We start from the raw sequence: 20618 nt of genomic DNA, 5'->3' as shown, positions 1-20618 counted from the left end.
GTGTTATTCTCATTAAATCTTAGCAGTAAAAGTTAGAAAGTTTTCCATAAGAAAAGACAAGGCTTAGACCCCCACTGGTCTGTCAAATCTCAACCACAATCTCAAGCAGACATGTCGCTTTATTAAATTCGAAAGTTAGTAAGACACAGAGGCAACTTGCTGAAGTGGCACTTTTTCACGGCGACTCTTTTGTTCGATACTCAGCTTTTTAGTATTTACTTATGCATAGAGCGCAGCAGAGAGGAGGGAGAGATAAAGGGCATCTGCAAGATAAAGCCATACCTTAGATGAGAGAAACAAGAGGGGGGAAAGACAGCATAGCAGCAATTCCTTATAAGGAAGGGTCCTTTATAAGAGTGTGGATGTTCGTCCCCGCCATGCAAAACAAATAGCTGTGTTGCTCCCTTTGCCTGTTTTCTAACCTTTACCACGGAAAAATGCATTGTCTTCCTCTTCGCTGTTCTGTTTCTCTCTGATGTATAATGCAGTGCAATATTCACAGCTACGCCTCATAGTGTTTGTGCACATACGAGAGGGGTTATTTGCTCAAGAAAATCCCAGGATATATGAAAAAAAGATTAAAAAAAAGAAAAAAAGGCCCAGCTGAGGATACTCTTAAGACTTGCACGCCAGCTGAGACTCTCATACTGAATTCTAATGTGGGCCGGATTTGAACAAAAGGACATTGCTAGAGTAAAAATGAGAGGCAAATACTTATGTCACAAAATCAGGACAAGGGTATAAATAAAACGTGAGGAATGGTGAAAAGGTGCTAGCAACCAATTTACTTCCATAATGTGGACTAGGATGAAAAAGGATGTTTAATAATGAAAAAGTATCGAGGGACTTATTTACTGGAAATTGATTGAATTGTGAAGTGTGGTCCCTACATGACATTTGGTTGAAGGGACGGAGCTGAAAAACAAAGAACTATGATCAGCTGAAAAGGCAAGTAATTTCAGAGGTGAGGAAGTTATATTTTTATGAAAGATTATGAACAACATTTTTTTGTCTTTGGAATAACTAGCATGAATTGTTCGCAATAATAATAATAATAATAATAATAATAATAATAATCACACAGCAAATACTTCCTAATGTGTTTTTAAGTAGTCTATTTAGACTTGTTTTTGTGTAAAAATATCTAAATTTTGAAACAAATCTCGATTTAATTAACTTAAACAACAACAAAACAGGACAATCTCACGCACTGAATTGTAAGAAACTGTCAGTAGCATTGTTCAGCCTTACATGTGCAGTGATCTGTCATCCGACTGTACTACTGTGCATATTAAATGCGCGTTTATGAATTACGCAGACGGTGAACATGGCGGGATAAAAATAACGACATAGCTCTGGTCTCCTGGTGCATTCATGTGCCATCAGAAATTTCATGTGCCATCAGAAATTCGTATTCACTTCTGAAGATGTGATTACGAGCTCGTCGCATTCAAGTGGGCACCAAATTTTAACTAGGAAACTCATATTTATGGTAATTCTGATAGCATGTGAGGGCAGCATCAGTGGAAACAGGAAGAGACAATGGTAGCTTTAGCAACATTAACCGTACAGAGTGCCAAAAAGCTCTTTCAGAAAGGCAATTTGAAAGGACTCACAGCAAATGACGTGTGATACTTTGTCTAGATCTGAAGTTTGTGCATGAAGCGTTGATACTGACCCATCTTTCAGAATCAACTTTTTGAAAATCCAGCGATAAAAAGACCCTTGTTTGTGAAGCAGTCCGGTGCAAAATGATTGCCGCAAATGTATAAGACTTTAGCGATTTTATTCTGAACATTTCCTTTTCAAATTAAATTTAACCACTTTGTCCTCAGTGACTCAGATGGCAGGAGTCTATGGTGACTCTTATGTGCATTAGTACATCCCAAAACACAACAATTTGAATGCCTCTTTGGCACAGACATTGGATACAGAACTGGCACTCTGTGCTTCTACCATTATAGGCTGGTTGTTCTCACACACTGCTGAAACACATCGGTGTTCAAACACCTTATAAAAGTGAATTTTGCATAATAGTTCCCCTTTAACTGGCAACTGAAAATATATATATATATTTGATTTTATGTCAACTTTAAAGCCTAATATGATCTAGATGCAAAACCAGCAACTAATGAAGAAAGGATTTCAGCAGGCTTCTAAACATGGAAAATAGTTCTCACTCTTGTTTTGAAACTTTTAACTGTGGTGGTCTGTCTAGAGAAAATGTGTGAGCACCGTTTGTCCTTTCCGCTGTAAGAGGACACCAAATCAGCTGGAGACACTGCAAGGTGCACATACTAGCGGTGGATCGATGGCTCACCCCTAATCTCTGTCAACACAGAGGGAAGGAAAAGCGACAGAGAGACAGAGAGAGAAAGGGGGCAGAAAGACATTTGTGTAAAAAATGCTTGTAGCACAACGAAAGCGACTGACAGAAGATTATTACAGCCTGACAAAAGCCCCAATTGGGCCACGAGAGCCGGCTAAACAAACCCTCTCCAGCCCTCTCCAATCAAAGCACATTGATAATTGCAAGTGATGCTAGTGTTCAGTGTCTTCTGTCCTTTCAGATACATAAAAAACAGCATTTACACTCTATACCTGAATGAGGCCACAACAAAATCAGTTATGGTGTGGTGAAACGATACTGATTTTGTCTGATACAGACACACACAGCGACAGAAAAGCCTGTAAGAATTAACTAAGGTTCAATAATAAAAAACAATTTTCTAAATGATGTTGTATTTAGGCTTAAAACGAGAAAGGAAATTGCCAATAGGGTAAGAAAAAACAAAGATTAAAAAATACATAAATATTTTAATCAATCATTTAATTTACTTTACAATGTGAAATGTTTTATGCATATTGCTTATCTTTAAAGATTTAGATGTATTAACTAAGTACAAGACTGATTAAGACAATCTGCAATGGCATACTAATATAAGCTACATTAACAAATTAACAACAGTCCGCATGACAAAAGAGATAAGAAAGAGAACTTCCTCATGCTTCAGTAAACAGACCATAAAGTGAGAGATAAACACATTTGTATGGACCAAAAACTGAGACTGTCGACTGACATACTGAGTCATTTAGAGACAAGCGAGGCCATTCTGGCTAATGGCAGTGTGCTTTTGCACAGTTTGTTTATATAACACTAAAGTTCGACTCTTTCTTTAGGAAATGTCTGCCAGATGGTCCATGGAAAACTAGCCTCCTACACACAACTGACATGTTCTTTGTAAGGTGATAGCGACTTTTAAAAAGACGTTTAACAATGTGAAAATATGTTATGTCTTTTGCAGTTTCACAAGCGGAAAGCTTTCCATCATCACGCGCCAATCAGATGACAGTGATGAAGCCTCAGGGGTGTGCTTATCATATTAGTGGCCGATATCCTACAACTATCAGTGACTTTACTGTCACTTGGTCCTAATATGCGCTGACAGTAGAAGAACAGGAAAGACTTTCTCTTATCGTGGCTCTTTGTTTCTGCACTGTCCTATCATCATGGCAGTCTTCCTATCTTGTGTAGGGCAAGACGTGACCAGATAATGCCTGGATGTGACTGGATCGATGAGAGTGTAGATGAATGAAAGGTTGGAGGAGTGGATGGATACCTGGAAAAATATATCAAATAGAATTTCCATCCATTTCAATGCCACCTGCTTGGTTGACGTAAGATCTGTATGGAAGTAAATCAGTAGCAAAACACGAGAGGTTGCTGATTTGAATGTGAGAACTTGTCGTATTAATATTTGTATTTGTAAACTGAAATTTACACTCACAGTCCTGATGTGAAAAGCTGAATGTTTCGATTTGCACACGCAGACAACAATCAAAACACCCGTGTTACGAAGTTGTAGTTGCAGATTAATAGTTACAAATGTGTAAAATGGCATTCACATAAACAAAATGACAGACACAAATGCGTGAGACATATTTACTTTTACACTTTACTTCAGCTTCGCTGTACAGCTTCAAGTCGGCGCTTACAACCTCTCAGATCTGGCAGTACAAGTTCAATTCCTGGCGCTTTGACTTTTGCTACTCTTTTTGCGATATTCCTGTAGCAAAACTGACTTGAGCACTTGAAAGCAGAAGTGAGAGAGCAGAACGGGGATGGGGGGGTGAAGGCGTTTTATTGGTCAATGCCTGACCAATGAACAACGCCATCCAGTGCGACTTGGCATGCAGAAAGAAATAATTGCATATGTATGAGACAATATTTTCATTAAAATATCGTTAGTTTTAACAGGTTTTTAATATTACAGTGAAAGAGTAATAAAGTTTTGGACCACCAAAACAGTGCAATATGCTCTATGTAGTGACGTCATTGCGTACAAAAACGTCCCAGACCACTACTATATGAAAGTTCAAGTCCATTTACTAAACATTTTAAATAAAGCCTGTAGCCTATATTACATCATAATATGTTCTGTCATATAGGCTACAATAAACACACAACAGCACAATTTACTTGCATCAAACTACTCAGTAGGCTATGTATTATTAGTAATTATTATAATTATTCTTTTTGTTGATCCATTTCATTTATTGCCAAGCTTTAAGATGTGAATTACATTATTGAAATAAACACATTTAGTGTCGTCAGGCTTTCATTTGTGTTTAATGGATAAAACAACGGAGCTGCGATCTCAGGTTTATGGCTGCTGTAAATTTTACCTGCCACAAGATGGCACTGTTTTCGACACTTTTAATGCTTTGAAACCTTTTGATGCTTTGAAACCTCTCTCTTGCTCTCTTAATATGTAATGAGTTTACGCAAAAAATAAAAAAAAATTAATTAAATTAAAATAGCGCCCTCTCATATTATCTTGAGTAGTAAAGTCGTTTATTGGTTGGAGTCAGCAAATGAAATAGGACGTTTTTGTACGCAATGACGTCACTACATAGAGCAGATTGCGCTGTTTTGGTGGTCCAAAACTTTATTACTCTTTCACTGTAATATTAAAAACCTGTTAAAACTAACGATATTTTAATGAAAACATTGTCTCATACATATGCAATTATTTCTTTCCGCATGCCAAGTCGCACTGGATGGCGTTGTTCATTGGTCAGGCATCGACCAATAAAACGCCTTCACCCCCCCATCCCCGTTCTGCTCTCTCACTTCTGCTTTCAAGTGCTCAAGTCAGTTTTGCTACAGGAATATCGCAAAAAGAGTAGCAAAAGTCAAAGCGCCAGGAATTGAACTTGTACTGCCAGATCTGAGAGGTTGTAAGCGCCGACTTGAAGCTGTACAGCGAAACTGAAGTAAAGTGTAAAAGTAAATATGTCTCACGCATTTGTGTCTGTCATTTTGTTTATGTGAATGCCATTTTACACATTTGTAACTATTAATCTGCAACTACAACTTCGTAACACGGGTGTTTTGATTGTTGTCTGCGTGTGCAAATCGAAACATTCAGCTTTTCACATCAGGACTGTGAGTGTAAATTTCAGTTTACAAATACAAATATTAATACGACAAGTTCTCACATTCAAATCAGCAACCTCTCGTGTTTTGCTACTGATTTACTTCCATAGATCTGGAACCGTATCCCAAACAATTGTGCCTCCATCTGGGTATTTTGCTTTAAGAATATTTAGATATGTACTTGACAAGTCAAAAAATAATTAAGAAAATGTATTTTTGCAGTGTACAAACACCTGAAAGAACAGTATAAAACAGGATTTGGGATCTACGTACAAAAGAACTAGTCATGTGATTATACTGTCAACTTATGATGAACTACCACTACCTTCTTCTCCCATCATAAGACAATGGACATCAAGGGAGATTTTAAGTTGCTGTCCAAGCACATGACTGTAACCTACCATTGTTTTAGTGGGGACAGGCTACCTGGACAACAAGCCCCTTGTTGCCGAATTGAATATGATATTTTAAAATTTTCATGACAGTATATTTTTTAGGCCATTGTAAAACATATAAAACACAATGCTGCTCTAATATCTATGTTCACAAACACTCAAACTGATACACTATTGGAGAAAATGTGTTTAATGCTACGACACCAGTGGAGTAAAAAAAAAAACAAAAAAACTACAGAACTGTCCAGGAAATTGGCCCCAGCCATCAATAACTCTAAAAGTTTTGACACTTCTCAAATAGCCTCCTCTGTGATCTTGCAGAATTGCCTTTTCCCATCCCTTTGAAGAAATTGATACCTTGTGTAAAAGAGAGCAAGAGAGAGATCAAAAAGAGGGGATTGAGGAAAAAGATGTCAAACTAAAATAAAAGTGCTACAAAAGGGAAAAAAATGAGTTTTACAATTACATACAATTGTATCTAAGTGTGAAACTGATGGAAGAGACTGTAAGACAGAGCTATACAGGGCAGAAGAGGAAAGAAAAGAAAAAAAAGGATAAAAATATGAGAGCAGACAGATACAGTGACAGTGTTTTGGCACTTAAGAAGTGCCGTTTGCGTGTGTGGGTTTATAGTTTGGGGGTAAACTTGTCCTCAGAACTCATCTTCAAAAAATACAGTACCTGACAAAAGTTGGAAACAGTACAATTTTTTAATGTTTTTGAAAAAAGTCTCTTAAATGCTCATCAAGGCTGCTTTATTAAATCAAAAATACAGTAAAACTGTAATATTGTGAAACTTTATTACAATTTAACCCTTAAATGCATACCTCGGGTCTTTTGTGACCCAGGACGTCATTCACTACCCCCCTCCTCGTTCATTTTTTAAAGTTAGACATCAACTTTCTTGGTATTCCTCAATCAATTCATTATAAAGAATATAACCAGAAAAAAATCATAAAATTATAAAAGAATGCCTATTTTTGTATTCATTTTTTGTAAAAATTGTATAGGGTCGCAAACGACCCGAGGTGTGTATGAGTGTACATATATTTTTCTGCACAGCAATAATTTAATTTAATCTTAGATGACGGAATAAGTGCGATTCACCTTTATTCAACAAGGTGGCAGTGTCTGATACACAATGCTGAAGTGAAGACTCATTCAAACAGAAAACGAAATAATAATGACAACATGAAATGGCTCAGTGATTTACTGCAGAGTAAGTACTGAACGCAATGAAATATGACTGTAACTGTTACTGGATTGATCTGGTGAAGCTGTTAGTGTTAGAAATATTGATTTTGAAGATGTTGAAAATGAAACAGTTTTGAGAATACGTTTGAGATCGCGAATGGGCTCATATTCGTTGACCAGAAACATAAAACTAGCCCATTATTTGCTGAATTTACTGGGAAATGAGCTCTGATGAGGACAGTGATGATGGCATAAAACATCTGCTCAGAATGAGCCCTTTCAAGCTGCAAAAGGTAACAAAATATGCTTTATTTTATTCTTCTGTAATTGTTACTCTAATATCACAGAGTTTTATATTATCACGACAGGTAGAGATCCTTCCGTGTTAGATATAGATCCGGGTCGATAACGACCCGAATATGTAAGAATGATTGGCGAAACAGTCATGCATTTAAGGGTTAAAATTATAGCTGCAAGCAGCAATTACGGGGCCAAGCACAAAAACGGCACAAGAAGCTAGCCAACATGGCTGGGAGCATCAGACTAACTGCAACAGGGAGCAATTAAAGACCTATTAAGATCATTTTAGGCAAAAGAACTGAAAAATGATCAAAAATGAGGATTTACTGGTTCATCACTTTTGACCAATAGGTGGCACTGTGTCCAAATTGTTGTGGTATGGTCAGAGTGACGTGACAATGACATTTGCAAAGTTTGGTGTCAATATGTCAAAGCATTGCAGAGATACAGCTTCAAGAGTCATTTTTGCATAACACCTCAAATTCTTTGCTCAGGTATACGAAAGCTGTTTGATGTATCAACTTGAAATCCATAACTTTTTGTCGGCATGGTCTGAAGATGATACGGTTCGATTTTGGTGAAAATCGGAATAACGGTCTAGGAGGAGTTCGAAAAAGTAGGTTTTGAAAGAAAAACAATATGGCGGATATCTATGTTCTAAGCATGACCCAAGGAATCTACTGAGACCAGTCCCATTACAATCTGTTAATATAGTCAGAAGTTATTAGCATTTTTGTAAATTTTGTTATAACTTTTGTCCACAAGGCGGCGCTGTGCCAAAACTTTTTGAGTATTGTCAGGGCATTGTGTCAAAGACCCATACCAAGTTTTGTAACGATACACTAATGCGTTCGTAAAATACAGCATTTTAGCACAAAATTCAAAATGGCTGACGGTCAAAATGTCCGATATGGGAAAATTGGATATTATTCGATGCATATGGTGCATTCGAATCGTCTTGACCCAAGGAATCGGAGAAAAAATATTTTTTGTTTCTAGCCCTTATGGTTCAAAAGTTATTAGCATAAACATAAGTGCAACTTTGGACAGCTGGTGGCGCTAGAGGGATTGCATTAGAGACTCCAAATTTGCTATGGACAAAGGTCAGACTGTCCTCTAACTGTGTGCCAAATTTCACAACGTTTTACCATACGGTTCTATGGGCTGCCATAGACTTCAAGAGCGGAAGAAGAAGAATAATAATTGAAAAGAAAAAGAACGCCAACAGATACAATAGGTGCTTGGCCCCTAATAATTGTAAATTTAAATTTTAATAAATTAAAACATTTAATTAATTCCCGTGATGACAAAGCTGGATTTTCAGCATCATTACTCTAATATTCAGTGTCACATGATCCTTCAGAAATCAAATGCCAATTCATGTTGACACACAAACACAAATCAAATTGACAATCACTGATTTTCTAAACTTTTCAAATCTCACTTTCAACTCAACTACCAATACCCTGTCCCCACCCCAGCACAGGGAGGCCGGCAGCTCTAACATCTGTTCTCTGGCAGGAGTGTGATCTCACACACTCTTGTCCCTGCCAGGCCTAATCACCTCTGAGCATGGACGTATACAAGGGGAGAGATTATAGCAAGCCGCAGACTGCCCCCTTTTTAAAATGCCAACCTCAGTCAGGGCAGGAGGGTTTAAATACCACTCAAATGTCAGTGTGAGGCCCCACAAGTCAAACTAAATTACCTCCTACCTGCTCCGTCTCCCCTCTCGCTGCACTGAGCATGTCTCCAATTCGCATGCGTAGCCAAACACACACATAAATATAAAAACCCACAAATGAGTGCGGCAGACAGTCACTCAAAATCACAGAAGCTAACAGACTAACATAAAACACTGCAAGTACTTCCAGACTGATTCTGGTAGTTGAAAGCAACGGAAGAGTACACAAACAAACAGACACGTTCACAAGCGGCCTTTATGGACCAACCGTATTGATCTATTGGGAGATTTGATACACAGCAAAGTGTTTTCGCACTTTGTGCTGTACAGTGCGAGCAGGGCCCATATATTAGCGTACAGTGAGCGGGTCTGGAGATGTGTGAAGCTACCCAAAGGTATTATCGATCCCCCTCGGACTGCTCCTGCCCAGCATCAATCAAAAAAACATCAACTCCACACCTCTGAGATCTTCAACGTCAGCCTCTTCCACAGAGACTATTGATCACAAATAGCATGGTGAATTGATTGGCAGTAACATTAAGAGCTAGTATTGATTTTGACGTAAGTTCGGGTTCTTCTCGGTCACTGATAAAACAAACTCCTGCATCAGTCCACACAGGTGCTGTTCGATCAGTGCGTAGGGTTGAATAAAGGGGTCAAGGTTTGGCTGGTTAGCATGGTCCAAGTAGCGCCTGTAACTACAGCATTCTGGTGACAGAAAACAACTTTTCCATTGATGTCTATTAAAAAGCATTAGTGCATTCTGACAAAATTAAACAACTAATAAATCACAAATATTTTTATGATCTTATATTTTTATCTATCTGCTGCCTTTGACACAGTGACACAGAGAATGTTTTTTTTTGATAGTCAAAAATAACAAATATGCAAAAACTAATCAAACACTGATGAGAAAAATATAAAATATAACAAAAATGGCAGAATATTTTTTTAATATATGTTTATAATAAATATTTATTTATTTTTGTAAATAAACTATATAAAAAAGTAAGCAGATAAACAATTTTCATTTTTGGGTGAACTATCCCTTTAAATACTGCAGAAGAATGAGGAAAATAAGAATGCAAAATATTCAGGACTTGACATAAACACCCACCAAAATATCTGAAACGCTTCCAATACTCATTTTTTGCAGAATAGATACATGATACCAGTCGTGCTTTCGCACTCTCTCATCTTTTTAACACACAAACCCGCCTCCCCTGACTCAATTGTTTCATTTGCTAAAGATGAATATTATTGGTGTTACAGGGTTTGAATTTTTGAGTATTGCTCATAATTTTGCAAATTCCTGCAGAATTTGTGCTCACACCCTAAGTGTGCGCTCATAAAGCCACCTCAGTACTAAATTGAGTCCTTTATCACTGCTTATTGTCAAATTCACACAAAATAATGTCAAAATGCCGGTCTTGGCCATTATTCATGTAAACATAGTCAGTTATGTTTTAAGTGAACGTGAACAGTTGAGAAAGAAAATGCACGTGTAACAGTCCAATGGATCAGTGCATCAGGTCTGAAAGTGACAGCTACCTAATAAACAGGCTGCCAAATTATGAGAGAATATTTTAAGTTTTGGACAATATTGGCATGAATCCTTTTTAATTTGTGATAATTTTGCACTGGTAAGGGACAACACAAACTACGAAAACATAAACAGTTTATACATAGAAAAAAAGTCAATTTCAAAATATACACCATTAGCAGCTATCTGACCTAAACTGGGTTTTAATCGGTTCATTGTGTTCTAAACAATCAATTGTTGAAGCTATTAAGGTGTGCTGACCCAAAAATCTTTTACAAACCTGGGCTAAGTTTAAACCAGTACCCAGGCATCACAGCTGGCAAAGGGGCGTGTCTGACTTTGACATGTATATATTGCCATTATTATGTAATCAAAATGAAAATTATTACTGCTGGTCTTCAATGATAATGTCAAGTTACTTTAATGTATTTGCACCCAAAAAATGATAAGGATTTATGCTGATAACGTCCAAAACCACACTTTGCCAGGGGTGTTTCCAAACTTTTGGAGGGCAGTGTAAATGGCCAATTTTCCTAATTTTTCATATTATCTTGAATTAGATGCTATTTCCATCAACCAAAACATGTCACTTTAGTTAGGGTACAATTGACTGTAATTTATGAATATGAAATGACAAAATATTGACAATTTAAAAGGATGTTTTTATCAAAAGATAATAACTATTATTTTGACAATAAGTGATTAGTCATATGAAATTTATGCTAAAAAAAATTACAGTGGCCAGAACAATGTTCCAAAAAGCAAAGCTGGCTACAAGGATATCTTTTTCCTCATAGGGTTGAACATGTATCAATGCAGCAAAGAATTAAGTTCCACGAGCACAGCCAAGGTCGGGTGGCCACACATCGGGCTCTTCGCAGAGGACTATGACTGATAGCAGCCATTATGTGTCGGCAGGCAAAAGGTGGAGTGCAGTCACTCGTTTATTCATGCATTCATTTGTTCGGTCCGTCACCCCAGCAAGGACCAGATGAGCTGTCTATACTGTCGGAGTGATGATTCGCCTGCCATTCATCTCAGACGGACAGCTGTCTGACACGCCCTCTGTCCATCCCCTGCGGCTGTCGCACTGCTCACATGAACACTGATAGGAGCTCATTTAGATTAATGAACACAGCTAGAATATATCAGTGTGCAGCAGGTGCCTCCACTTCATAGTGGGCGTACTGTAAAATATCTGCACTGTTCGCAATAGAGCCAGAATCACAGCAGGCCAAAAGATGTATTCTTCCCAAATGATATTTAGCAACAGGGTTGATGCTTTTATATCCAGAAAGACAAGTTTGTAATGGACTAAATGGGCAAAAAGTTTGGCAAGTTCATCAATATTGAGGTGGCGACTGCTAATGTTTTGATACAATAATGAGGACAGACATGAGAAGAATTCAAGCTGAAATGACAACAAACAAAATGTGGTACCATTACGACAAAACTGCCAAAAAAGACACTTTCATGCTCAGATTAACAGTGAAGAACAAAATTAAACAAGCCACATGATTTGAGATATTATTCATGTTTTAGTTTCTTATTAATAAGATTAATACTTTTAGGGTTCAAATGCTATTAAAAAAACGTATGCTTGATGGTATGACATGGGTCAAAATGTCTACAATAATATAATTTATTAAAATCTGCCTTTCAAATCAGGCTTCCATACTTCTGTGGTATACCAAGGCAAGCCGTATGTACACAGAGTGTACATTAAGGCTTATGGGTCTTTTAAAAGAAGGGTGTTACATCCAGGACATAAAAACAAGCCATCTGAGTGTGACAGTGACCAACTCTGGAAAAAAGAAATAGATAAATAAAAAAAAAAAACAGAAAATCAATGCACAGCGTCTAGAAAGTAATAGTGAGCAATAGTATCGGGAAGTCCAGTCACGTTGTGGGCAGGACAACCATGCTTGGGATATGTCTCTGAATTAGAACGGTAATATGACAGGGCATTAGTGGGCTGGACCGATGATCCAATAGATTAGGAGATTGAAAGGAAAATTGAATGCGGAGCGGTTCTAAACGGAACACTCCTATTGATACCGTCAGAACAAATCAAAATCAATGGCAGGGGCTCGGTAATGATGCGGTAATGGCCGCCGGCCGTGAAAAATATGAAAGGAAGGGGGAAAAAAAACAATCACATGTAATGGCGAAAGAGATGGATGAATTAGAGGAGAGTTTAAACAGCTTGTTGAAATGCAGTTTTATAAAGCATGTTCAGCAGACACATTTGTGAACAGGACCTACCTAAGCAATGGCTGAAAGATGACCGTGATGTTTCTGGCTCCCGGTTTACACAGGAACTTAGTCTCTCCTCCCTCAATCAGGTTATCGTCAGCTCCACCTGGACAGAAAGAGGCAGGAAAAAAAGATTAAACATGTTTTCTTCAAAAATAACTTTTAAAAACTAACTCAACTGATACGGGACCCTTCACATGGGATGCATTTTTGTGTTCAGCTCGACAAAATAAAACAGAATGTAGGAGTTTTGTGGAACATTTGTAAAAGTTAAACTTCTTTAAAGTTGAAAAACTCTTGGCACAAAATGCTGAATGAAAAATGTCACAATGGTCAAAGAAGACTTTATAGAACATAAAAAAAATGTTTCGATGGACAACGGTGGCATATACAGCGTAGTGGTCATTACAAAAAAAAAACATTGGACTGACTAAATAAAACTAAACAAAAAGCAAAAGCAAAAAAAGCAAAAACAAAAAAGCAAAAAGCAAAGCAGGGCAAAAACCAAAACAAAACCAATAAAAAACAATAAAAAACAATGCAAAAAAACAAAACAAAAAAAGCAAAAACAAAACAAAAAAAAAAACTAAACTAATAAAAAACAAAGTAAAAACAAAAAGCAAAAACAAAAAAGCAAAAAATAAAAAGCAAAGCAAAAAAACAAAACAAAACAAAACCAATAAAAAACAAAGCAAAAAACAAAACAAAAAATAGCAAAAAACAAAACCAATAAAAAACAAAGCAAACCAAACAAAACAAAGCACAAAACTAAATTAATAAAAAACAAAGTAAAAGCAAAAAATAAAACAAAAAGCAAAAACAGAACAAAACAAAGCAAAACCAAAGGGCAAAACAAAAAATTAAAAAAAGTAATTTTATCAATCATTGCAATTACCACAAGCCGGAGAGAGAAATACAAGACCCCCCCTCTCCCATTTGCTCCTCTGTGTCTGTGCGTAGTCCTGCGCTAACAGGGTTAATAAGAAAATCATGGCTGTGTAACTCTCTCATGATGAGGCAGGGCCCCAAAAAATGAAGTGAGCTCCAATCCTTATTAGCTCCACTCATCCACAAGTAATCAATATAATTGACAGCAAGAGAATCAAGTCTGCCATCAATAAGAACATTCCCGGGTGGACAGAAGGTGTGTGCGTGGCCTCATGGGTCGATGAATAGAAGTGCCACCGCGGCAGGCCACTGGCATCTCTCTCGCACTGTGACAATGTTATTCATTAAAATTTCACAGCCCTTTGAGATTGTCACTGGAGAGACTGCTGTAACTACGTAGCACTAAGTCTGGGCACCGCTATCCTGACAAACACCATGCAGAAAAACATACACATCTGAGACACTTGTGCACATCACACACACAAGCCCTTGGTGGAGAATCACTTTAATTGCTTTTATCAGTCAGTTGTTACATGAGATTTCTTGCCTGGGGGATGGGAAATGAGTCCAGGCCCAGAAACACAAATTAATGCCAGAAGATTTCTGTGACAAACATATAGCACATGTGTGATGGATTTGGACTGCCTTGGAATTACAAGTGAAGCAAAAGAGTGTGCTTGTATGATTTGTGCCCAATGTTGTGATCTCAAACCCACTGGTACGGGTTTAATCGCAAGTCTGGGATCAGAGTCATCCTGTGTTCATTGTTTTGAGAGGCAAGATGTGCTTCAAATGAAAAATGCGTTCACCTTTCACTGCACTAAAACCCTGCAGTGCACCTGTCCAGCATTCAAACGCACCTCCTGCTGCTGTTCCTGTCATTTCAACCTTCCTGGCATTCTTCACGGAGCACGTTTGGATGAAAAACTCTCTCTCTCTTATTTCATTTCAACCACTTTTTTCATTAAAAAGACAAGAGGATTCTTTATCCTCTCTAAAAGCTTTCTGGTTGGCTGTTTTTCAAAGTTGTTACTCAGGAAAGGAAACTCATCTTCCTTTGTTTCCCATTTCTCTCTATCTATCCAATCTCTCTCCTGCTAATTCAATTAAGACTCAATTACAACTGCAAAACAAGAAAACACAGCTGCCACTGCACACACTGACTTTGACCTAGACAAGTGACAGGAGAAGAGAAAAACAGAGAGAACTGTTACAAAGAGTTGCATGATAAAAATGACTAATTTAAAAATAGTGATCAGCTTTGTCAAAAAGTGACGGAATGACATCAGAAAGAATTGGTTTTAAATTATTAACAAATTTTGCTTTGCAGAGTGTCATAAGTTTTCCACCAGAAGTGTTCATAGCTGTCAAAGACTTGCAATATAGCTGTAAATTTCCAGATATTATTTCAGTTAAAGGGGACCTATAATGCCCCTTTTCACAAGATGTAATATAAGTCTCTTTTGTCCCCAGAATGTGTCTGAAGTTTCAGCAAAATACCCCACTGATCATTTTTATAGCTTGTCAAATTTGTTCAAAAACACACCGTGTCCCTTTAAATGTAAATGAGCTGCTGCTCCCGGCCCCCTTTCCAGAAGAGGGCGGAGCTTTAACAGCTCATGCTTCGGTTGCTCAACAACAACAAAGTTGGAGAATCTCACGCAGCCAAAATGACGATTGTCAGTAACGGTGTTCAGCCTTACATTGTTCAAACTGGAGTAGGACACTGATGGAGAGACTCTGGAAGTAGTTACAACTGTTAGAATGCAACTGGATGTTTCTGAATGGTTAGTGGATAAATTTATGTAGTTGCTGTGAAGTTGATTCAGCTCATTGACTAGCATGTGCCATCATGTTAATCTTTTGTGCAAATCCAGCAATGAATTGACCCTCGTTTGTGAAGCAGTCCGGCGTTTAATGACGGCATGGAACAACACTCCGCTACAACAACTCTTCCTCTTCTCTAAAGCAGCCCAACATGGCCTCACCCCCTTTGTTGCATGATCTCAGGGGCAGGGTTTATATAAATTTTAGGGTTTGTGATGTCACTAACCCGGGAAGAAGCTTGTTGTAGTGCCTCTCTGCCCTTTGTTGTAGTCCTTAAACAGCGAATTCTTTAAAAGAATATATCTCCCTTTGCATTGAACTTTGAGCGTCGGAACTTTGCAGATGTTGTTTATGCTTAAACAGCAACATTACACACTAACTCAATTTAAAAAAGTGAAATCATAATCAACCACCCCTTTAAAAATCATAAGAAATGATTATTTGTAATAATGCTAATACTACTACTAATAATAATAATAAATCATTTATTAATATTATTATTATTATTATTAATAAATAACATTTTTTTTATTATTATTATCAAAAGACGACGTGTCGTGAATAAACTATAAAAATGTTGCTAAAAACAAAAGACTTAGACAATTTTAAAAATTCTTATTGTCAACCTTTACTTCTTCATGCTTTTAAATATTTTTAATGGATTTTCAGTAAATATAGTGTAAAACAAGTGCTCGTTTCTTTTTGTACATCTTTCATTTGCTATCATTAAATTGTATCATATACCACTTTGCTCTCTACATCAGTATGAGCCATTAAAAAACCCAAAACAGTTGATTAAAAACACATAAATGAAAGACGCGTTAGCCAGCAGGTCAAAGAGTAATGCGTCCAGATTGTGCGGTTACATTTACTGGCAAAGACAGAAGAGAAAATGTCATCCCACGCCAGCCTGGCTTGACTCAAATCATTATTCAGATTCTAGTAAATATTAATGAAGGTCCATTAAAATGTTGTCAGCGCAACAGACTTTGACTGAAAAAGCAACTGGCCAACATCTGCTATGTTAAATATAAACAATCATCCACAACAGTTTAACAAGTTATTTCAGCATTCAGATAATAAACAACTGTGAACAAATGGTGACAAGTTAGCTGGTCCAATTTATTATTATGTGCCTCCACATCTGTGTTTTTTATTATGCTGGAAGCGTGTTTCCTTTAATAACCTATGTGTGTGCATAAGATCATGCGAGTGTATACGAGAGGTGTTATAGCCTGGCCCCCTGTAGATGCTGCTAATCTAGGATTGGGATGCGCCTTTACATCAAATTTACATTTCTATTATTGGCAGTCACTCACTTACCAAAGCGACTTACAAGAAAGTGCACGTATTGTGTAAGTCATTCTGATGAGTGAAAAGTGTGTGACGGAGCATGCACGCACACCTCCCACTCGTGTCAGCCCCCATGTAATCAAGCCAGCCAGTGACTTAGTGAAATTGCATTAGCTACACTTTCGTGGGTTTGATTAGAAATGGTTTGATCTGAGATGTACTCCGTCCCTGCGCGGATCTACAGCAGAGAAACGTGTAGTGCCTTCACTAACACTAGCCGTCCCGGTGGATCTATCCGTGTGTGTGAGTATGCGAAAGAAACAAATGCATGTCAATGTGAGGACATGCAATCAGGCCGAAAACTCTGTTGTAGAGTGTGTGTGTGTGTGTGTGTGTGTGTGTGTGTGTGTGTGTGTGTGTGTGTGTGTGTGTGTGTGTGTGTGTGTGTGTGTGTGTGTGTGTGTGTGTGTGTGTGTGTAAGAGCAGAAACATTAACAAGCGATTGGAGATCACTCATTCACAATGAGTGTCAATATTGGAGCAATGTTTGTGTAACCCAAACAGTCAACTCTGCTCCAGCTACTGTGTGTGTGTGTGTGTGTGTGTGTGTGTGTGTGTGTGTGTGTGTGTGTGTGTGTGTGTGTGTGTGTGCGCCTGTGTGGAGGACATCAACAACAAAATCAATCCTACTGAAGTATGACACTGTACTGTGGCAGACCAGTTAACGTGCAGCACAGAAATAACACTCAAATTCATTCAAAGTCAAATATTAATGACAAAGACAATTACTGTGGCCCCAAAGTATCTGGAGACTTAAGTCACACTGAAATGTGTATGAATATCACTGCTTTTGATGCAAAACATAATGCAAACATGAAATTAAATTCCTTAAAAGTACATAACAGCCCTGACCCGTCGAGGCATGGACTCCAGTAGACCCCTGAAGATGTGTTGTGGTATCTGGCACCAAGATATTAACAGCAGATCCTTTAAGTTGCGAGGTGGGGCCTCCATGGATGAGACTTGTTTGTTCACCACATTCCACAGATGCTCGATCTGACTGAGATCTGGGGAATTTGGAGGCCAGGTCAACACCTCAAACTCGTTGTTGTGCTCCTCAAACCTTTTTTGCTTTGTGGAAGGGCGCATTATCCTGCTTAAAGAGGCCACAGCCACCAGGGATTACAGTTTTCATGAAATGGTGTACATGGTCTGCAACAATGCTTAGGTAGGTGGTACGTGTCAAAGTAACATCCACATAGATGGCACATGGCAGGACCCAAGGTTTACCAGCCCAAAGCATCACACTGCCTCCGCTGACTTGCCTTCTTCCCATAGTGCATCCTGGTGCCATGTGTTCCCCAGGTAAGCAACGCACATGCACCCGGCCATCCACGTGATGTAAAAGAAAACGCGATTCATCTGACCAGGTCACCTTCTTCCATTGCTCCATGGTCCAGTTCTGATGCTCACGTGCCCACTGTTGGTGGACAGGGGTCATCATGGGCACCCTGACTGGTTTGCGGCTATGCAGCCCCATACGCAACAACCTGCGATGCACTGTGTATTCTGACACCTTTCTATCAGAACCAGCATTAACTTCTTGAGCAGTTTGAGCTACAGTAGCTCGTCTGTTGGATCGGACCATACGGGCCAGCCTTTGCTCCGCATGTGCATCAATGACCCTGTCACCGGTTCACCACTGTTCCTTCCTTGGACCACTTTTAATAGATACTGACCACTGTAAACCAGGAACACCACACAAGAGCTGCAGTTTTGGAGATGCTCTGACCCAGTCGTCAATTTGGCCCTTGTCAAACTCGCTCAAATCCTTACGCTTGCTCATTTTTGTGCTAACTTCCTTTAAAATTATAGTCCCTTGCTTTGATATTTGTTATGGAATACAGTGACACTCAAGTTACACACTTTTAAATGTGCTTAAGTGTCCAAATACGTTTTTAATGGGGCAAGGCCTTCCCAAAACAAACACATATTTGAAAATACATGTACACACAAGATACAACCCATTCTCTGTTTGTACAGTGCTCTAGATTGGTCACCACAGGTTTGTTATCAGTTGAGTGGCCACAGACAGACAGTCTACACAGCACAAACCCATACCAGCTGCCAGGTTTCTCCTAACAAAACGGAATGAAGATCGACAGGTGTGTGCGTGTGTGGCCAATCAGTGCTGTCAGGCAGAAACCTCGAACTTGAAAAAGAACAGGCCAATTTTCAATAATTCATGACTTCCCAGTTGGCCTGGTTATAATTCCGCTGCCATGTCTTCATGTCTGATTGGCTTCTGATGAGACTCCTCTATTATTAAAACTCATTTGAGGGGACAATATTCCAATATTTCCATCCAGGAGAGAGCCAAGACCACTAGCTCAGTGTATTGACAATGCACTGAAATGACAATTAAACAAATTAATGAATGAATACATAATTGTGGAAATAGAGTTGGGTAAATTATTAATTGTGGCATGGTGGGCAATTCCTCTTGCTTCAGATATGATGCTTTTATACATGTATTTTTAATAAGGCCAGGTTGACAGAGCTGATTCTTTGTACTTAGAGCAAAACAAATTGTTTTTTGTTGGATCAATGGCCTAGTGGTTAGTGCAAATGCTCAAGACTATTTTAGCTGTAATGCACATTTAGAGATGCAGGTTCGTATTCAGTCTGAATCATATGCAAATTTTTACATTTAGCCTCACCAGTCCTGAATATTCAGATACATCCTTGCTTTTATCAGAGCTATTCTATAAATTCACTATAAATTCATTCACTGAAGCAACAGATGTCTCCCAAAGTCAAAAACACAAGGCAGCAAAGGTAGTAAAGTCAAGTTGTTGATTAGCGTGACCACGATCTGCTCCTCCCTAAAAATAATGGTTTGTCTAGTCTCCGTCTAACAGCCCTGATTACTGAGCCATCACTACTGCTTCATTTGACTCCATTACAAAAAGAGAAAATAAAGTCAACCCCTCCAATTCCAATCCGACATGCCCATAATAGCATACACCCTCTTATTCTGCCTGTCTGTTTCTCAAAATACTCCTGTCACAGTTTCTTTATTTCTCATCTGGTATTTGATGTGGATGTCCAAAAAAATAAAGAAAAGTGGAAGAATAAGGTTAAATATAAGTTCACTTTTCCTTTGTGTTTGTGTCTCTTTAAGGCTTTCACGCTGCACTTAAAGGATTAGTTCACTTCTGAATGAACATTTCCTGATAATTTACTCACCCCCCATGTCATCCAAGATGTTCATGTCTTTCTTTCTTCAGTCAAAAAGAAATTAAGGTTTTTGATGAAAACATTCCAGGATTATTCTCCTTATAGTGGACTTCAATGGACACCACTGTTTAAAGTCAAAATTACAGTTTCAGTGCAGCTTCAAAGGGCTTTAAACTATACCAGACGAGGAATAAGGGTCTTATCTAGCGAAACGATCAGGCATTTTCTAAAAAATTAAATATATATGCTTTATAAACAGTCCATTGAAGTCCACTATAAGGTGAATAATCCTGGAATGTTTTCATCAAAAACCTTAATTTCTTTTCAACTGAAGAAAGACATGAACATATTGGATGACATGGGGGTGAGTAAATTATCAGGAAATTTTTATTTCAAAGTGGACTAATCCTTTAACACTGGGTTAACATCTTTTAAACCCTGAGTAAAGGCTGATGTGTTGCTAGAATGTAACAGCAAATTGTTTAGCAACAGGTGACCAATAACTGATTAATTATACTAATTAAAGATACATTCACACTTTGTATAGTTTCAGTGCTT

At 38.1% G+C, this 20618-nt stretch overlaps 1 protein-coding gene across 1 annotated transcript in view; it reads right to left on the bottom strand.

The window, feature by feature from the left end:
* Positions 1-20618, bottom strand: part of exoc4 (exocyst complex component 4) — a 146440-nt gene that overhangs the window by 69994 nt on the left and 55828 nt on the right. The window contains exon 10 of the mRNA XM_067391025.1: positions 12822-12918. Within this exon, the coding sequence (XP_067247126.1) occupies positions 12822-12918 (97 nt within the window). The remainder of the gene's footprint in view (positions 1-12821; positions 12919-20618) is intronic.

This window comes from Chanodichthys erythropterus, chromosome 8, assembly GCF_024489055.1.
Source record: "Chanodichthys erythropterus isolate Z2021 chromosome 8, ASM2448905v1, whole genome shotgun sequence".
Lineage (NCBI taxonomy): Eukaryota > Metazoa > Chordata > Actinopteri > Cypriniformes > Xenocyprididae > Chanodichthys > Chanodichthys erythropterus.
Note: the sequence above shows the minus strand (reverse complement) of the source record. Positions and strands in the feature narration are given on the sequence as shown.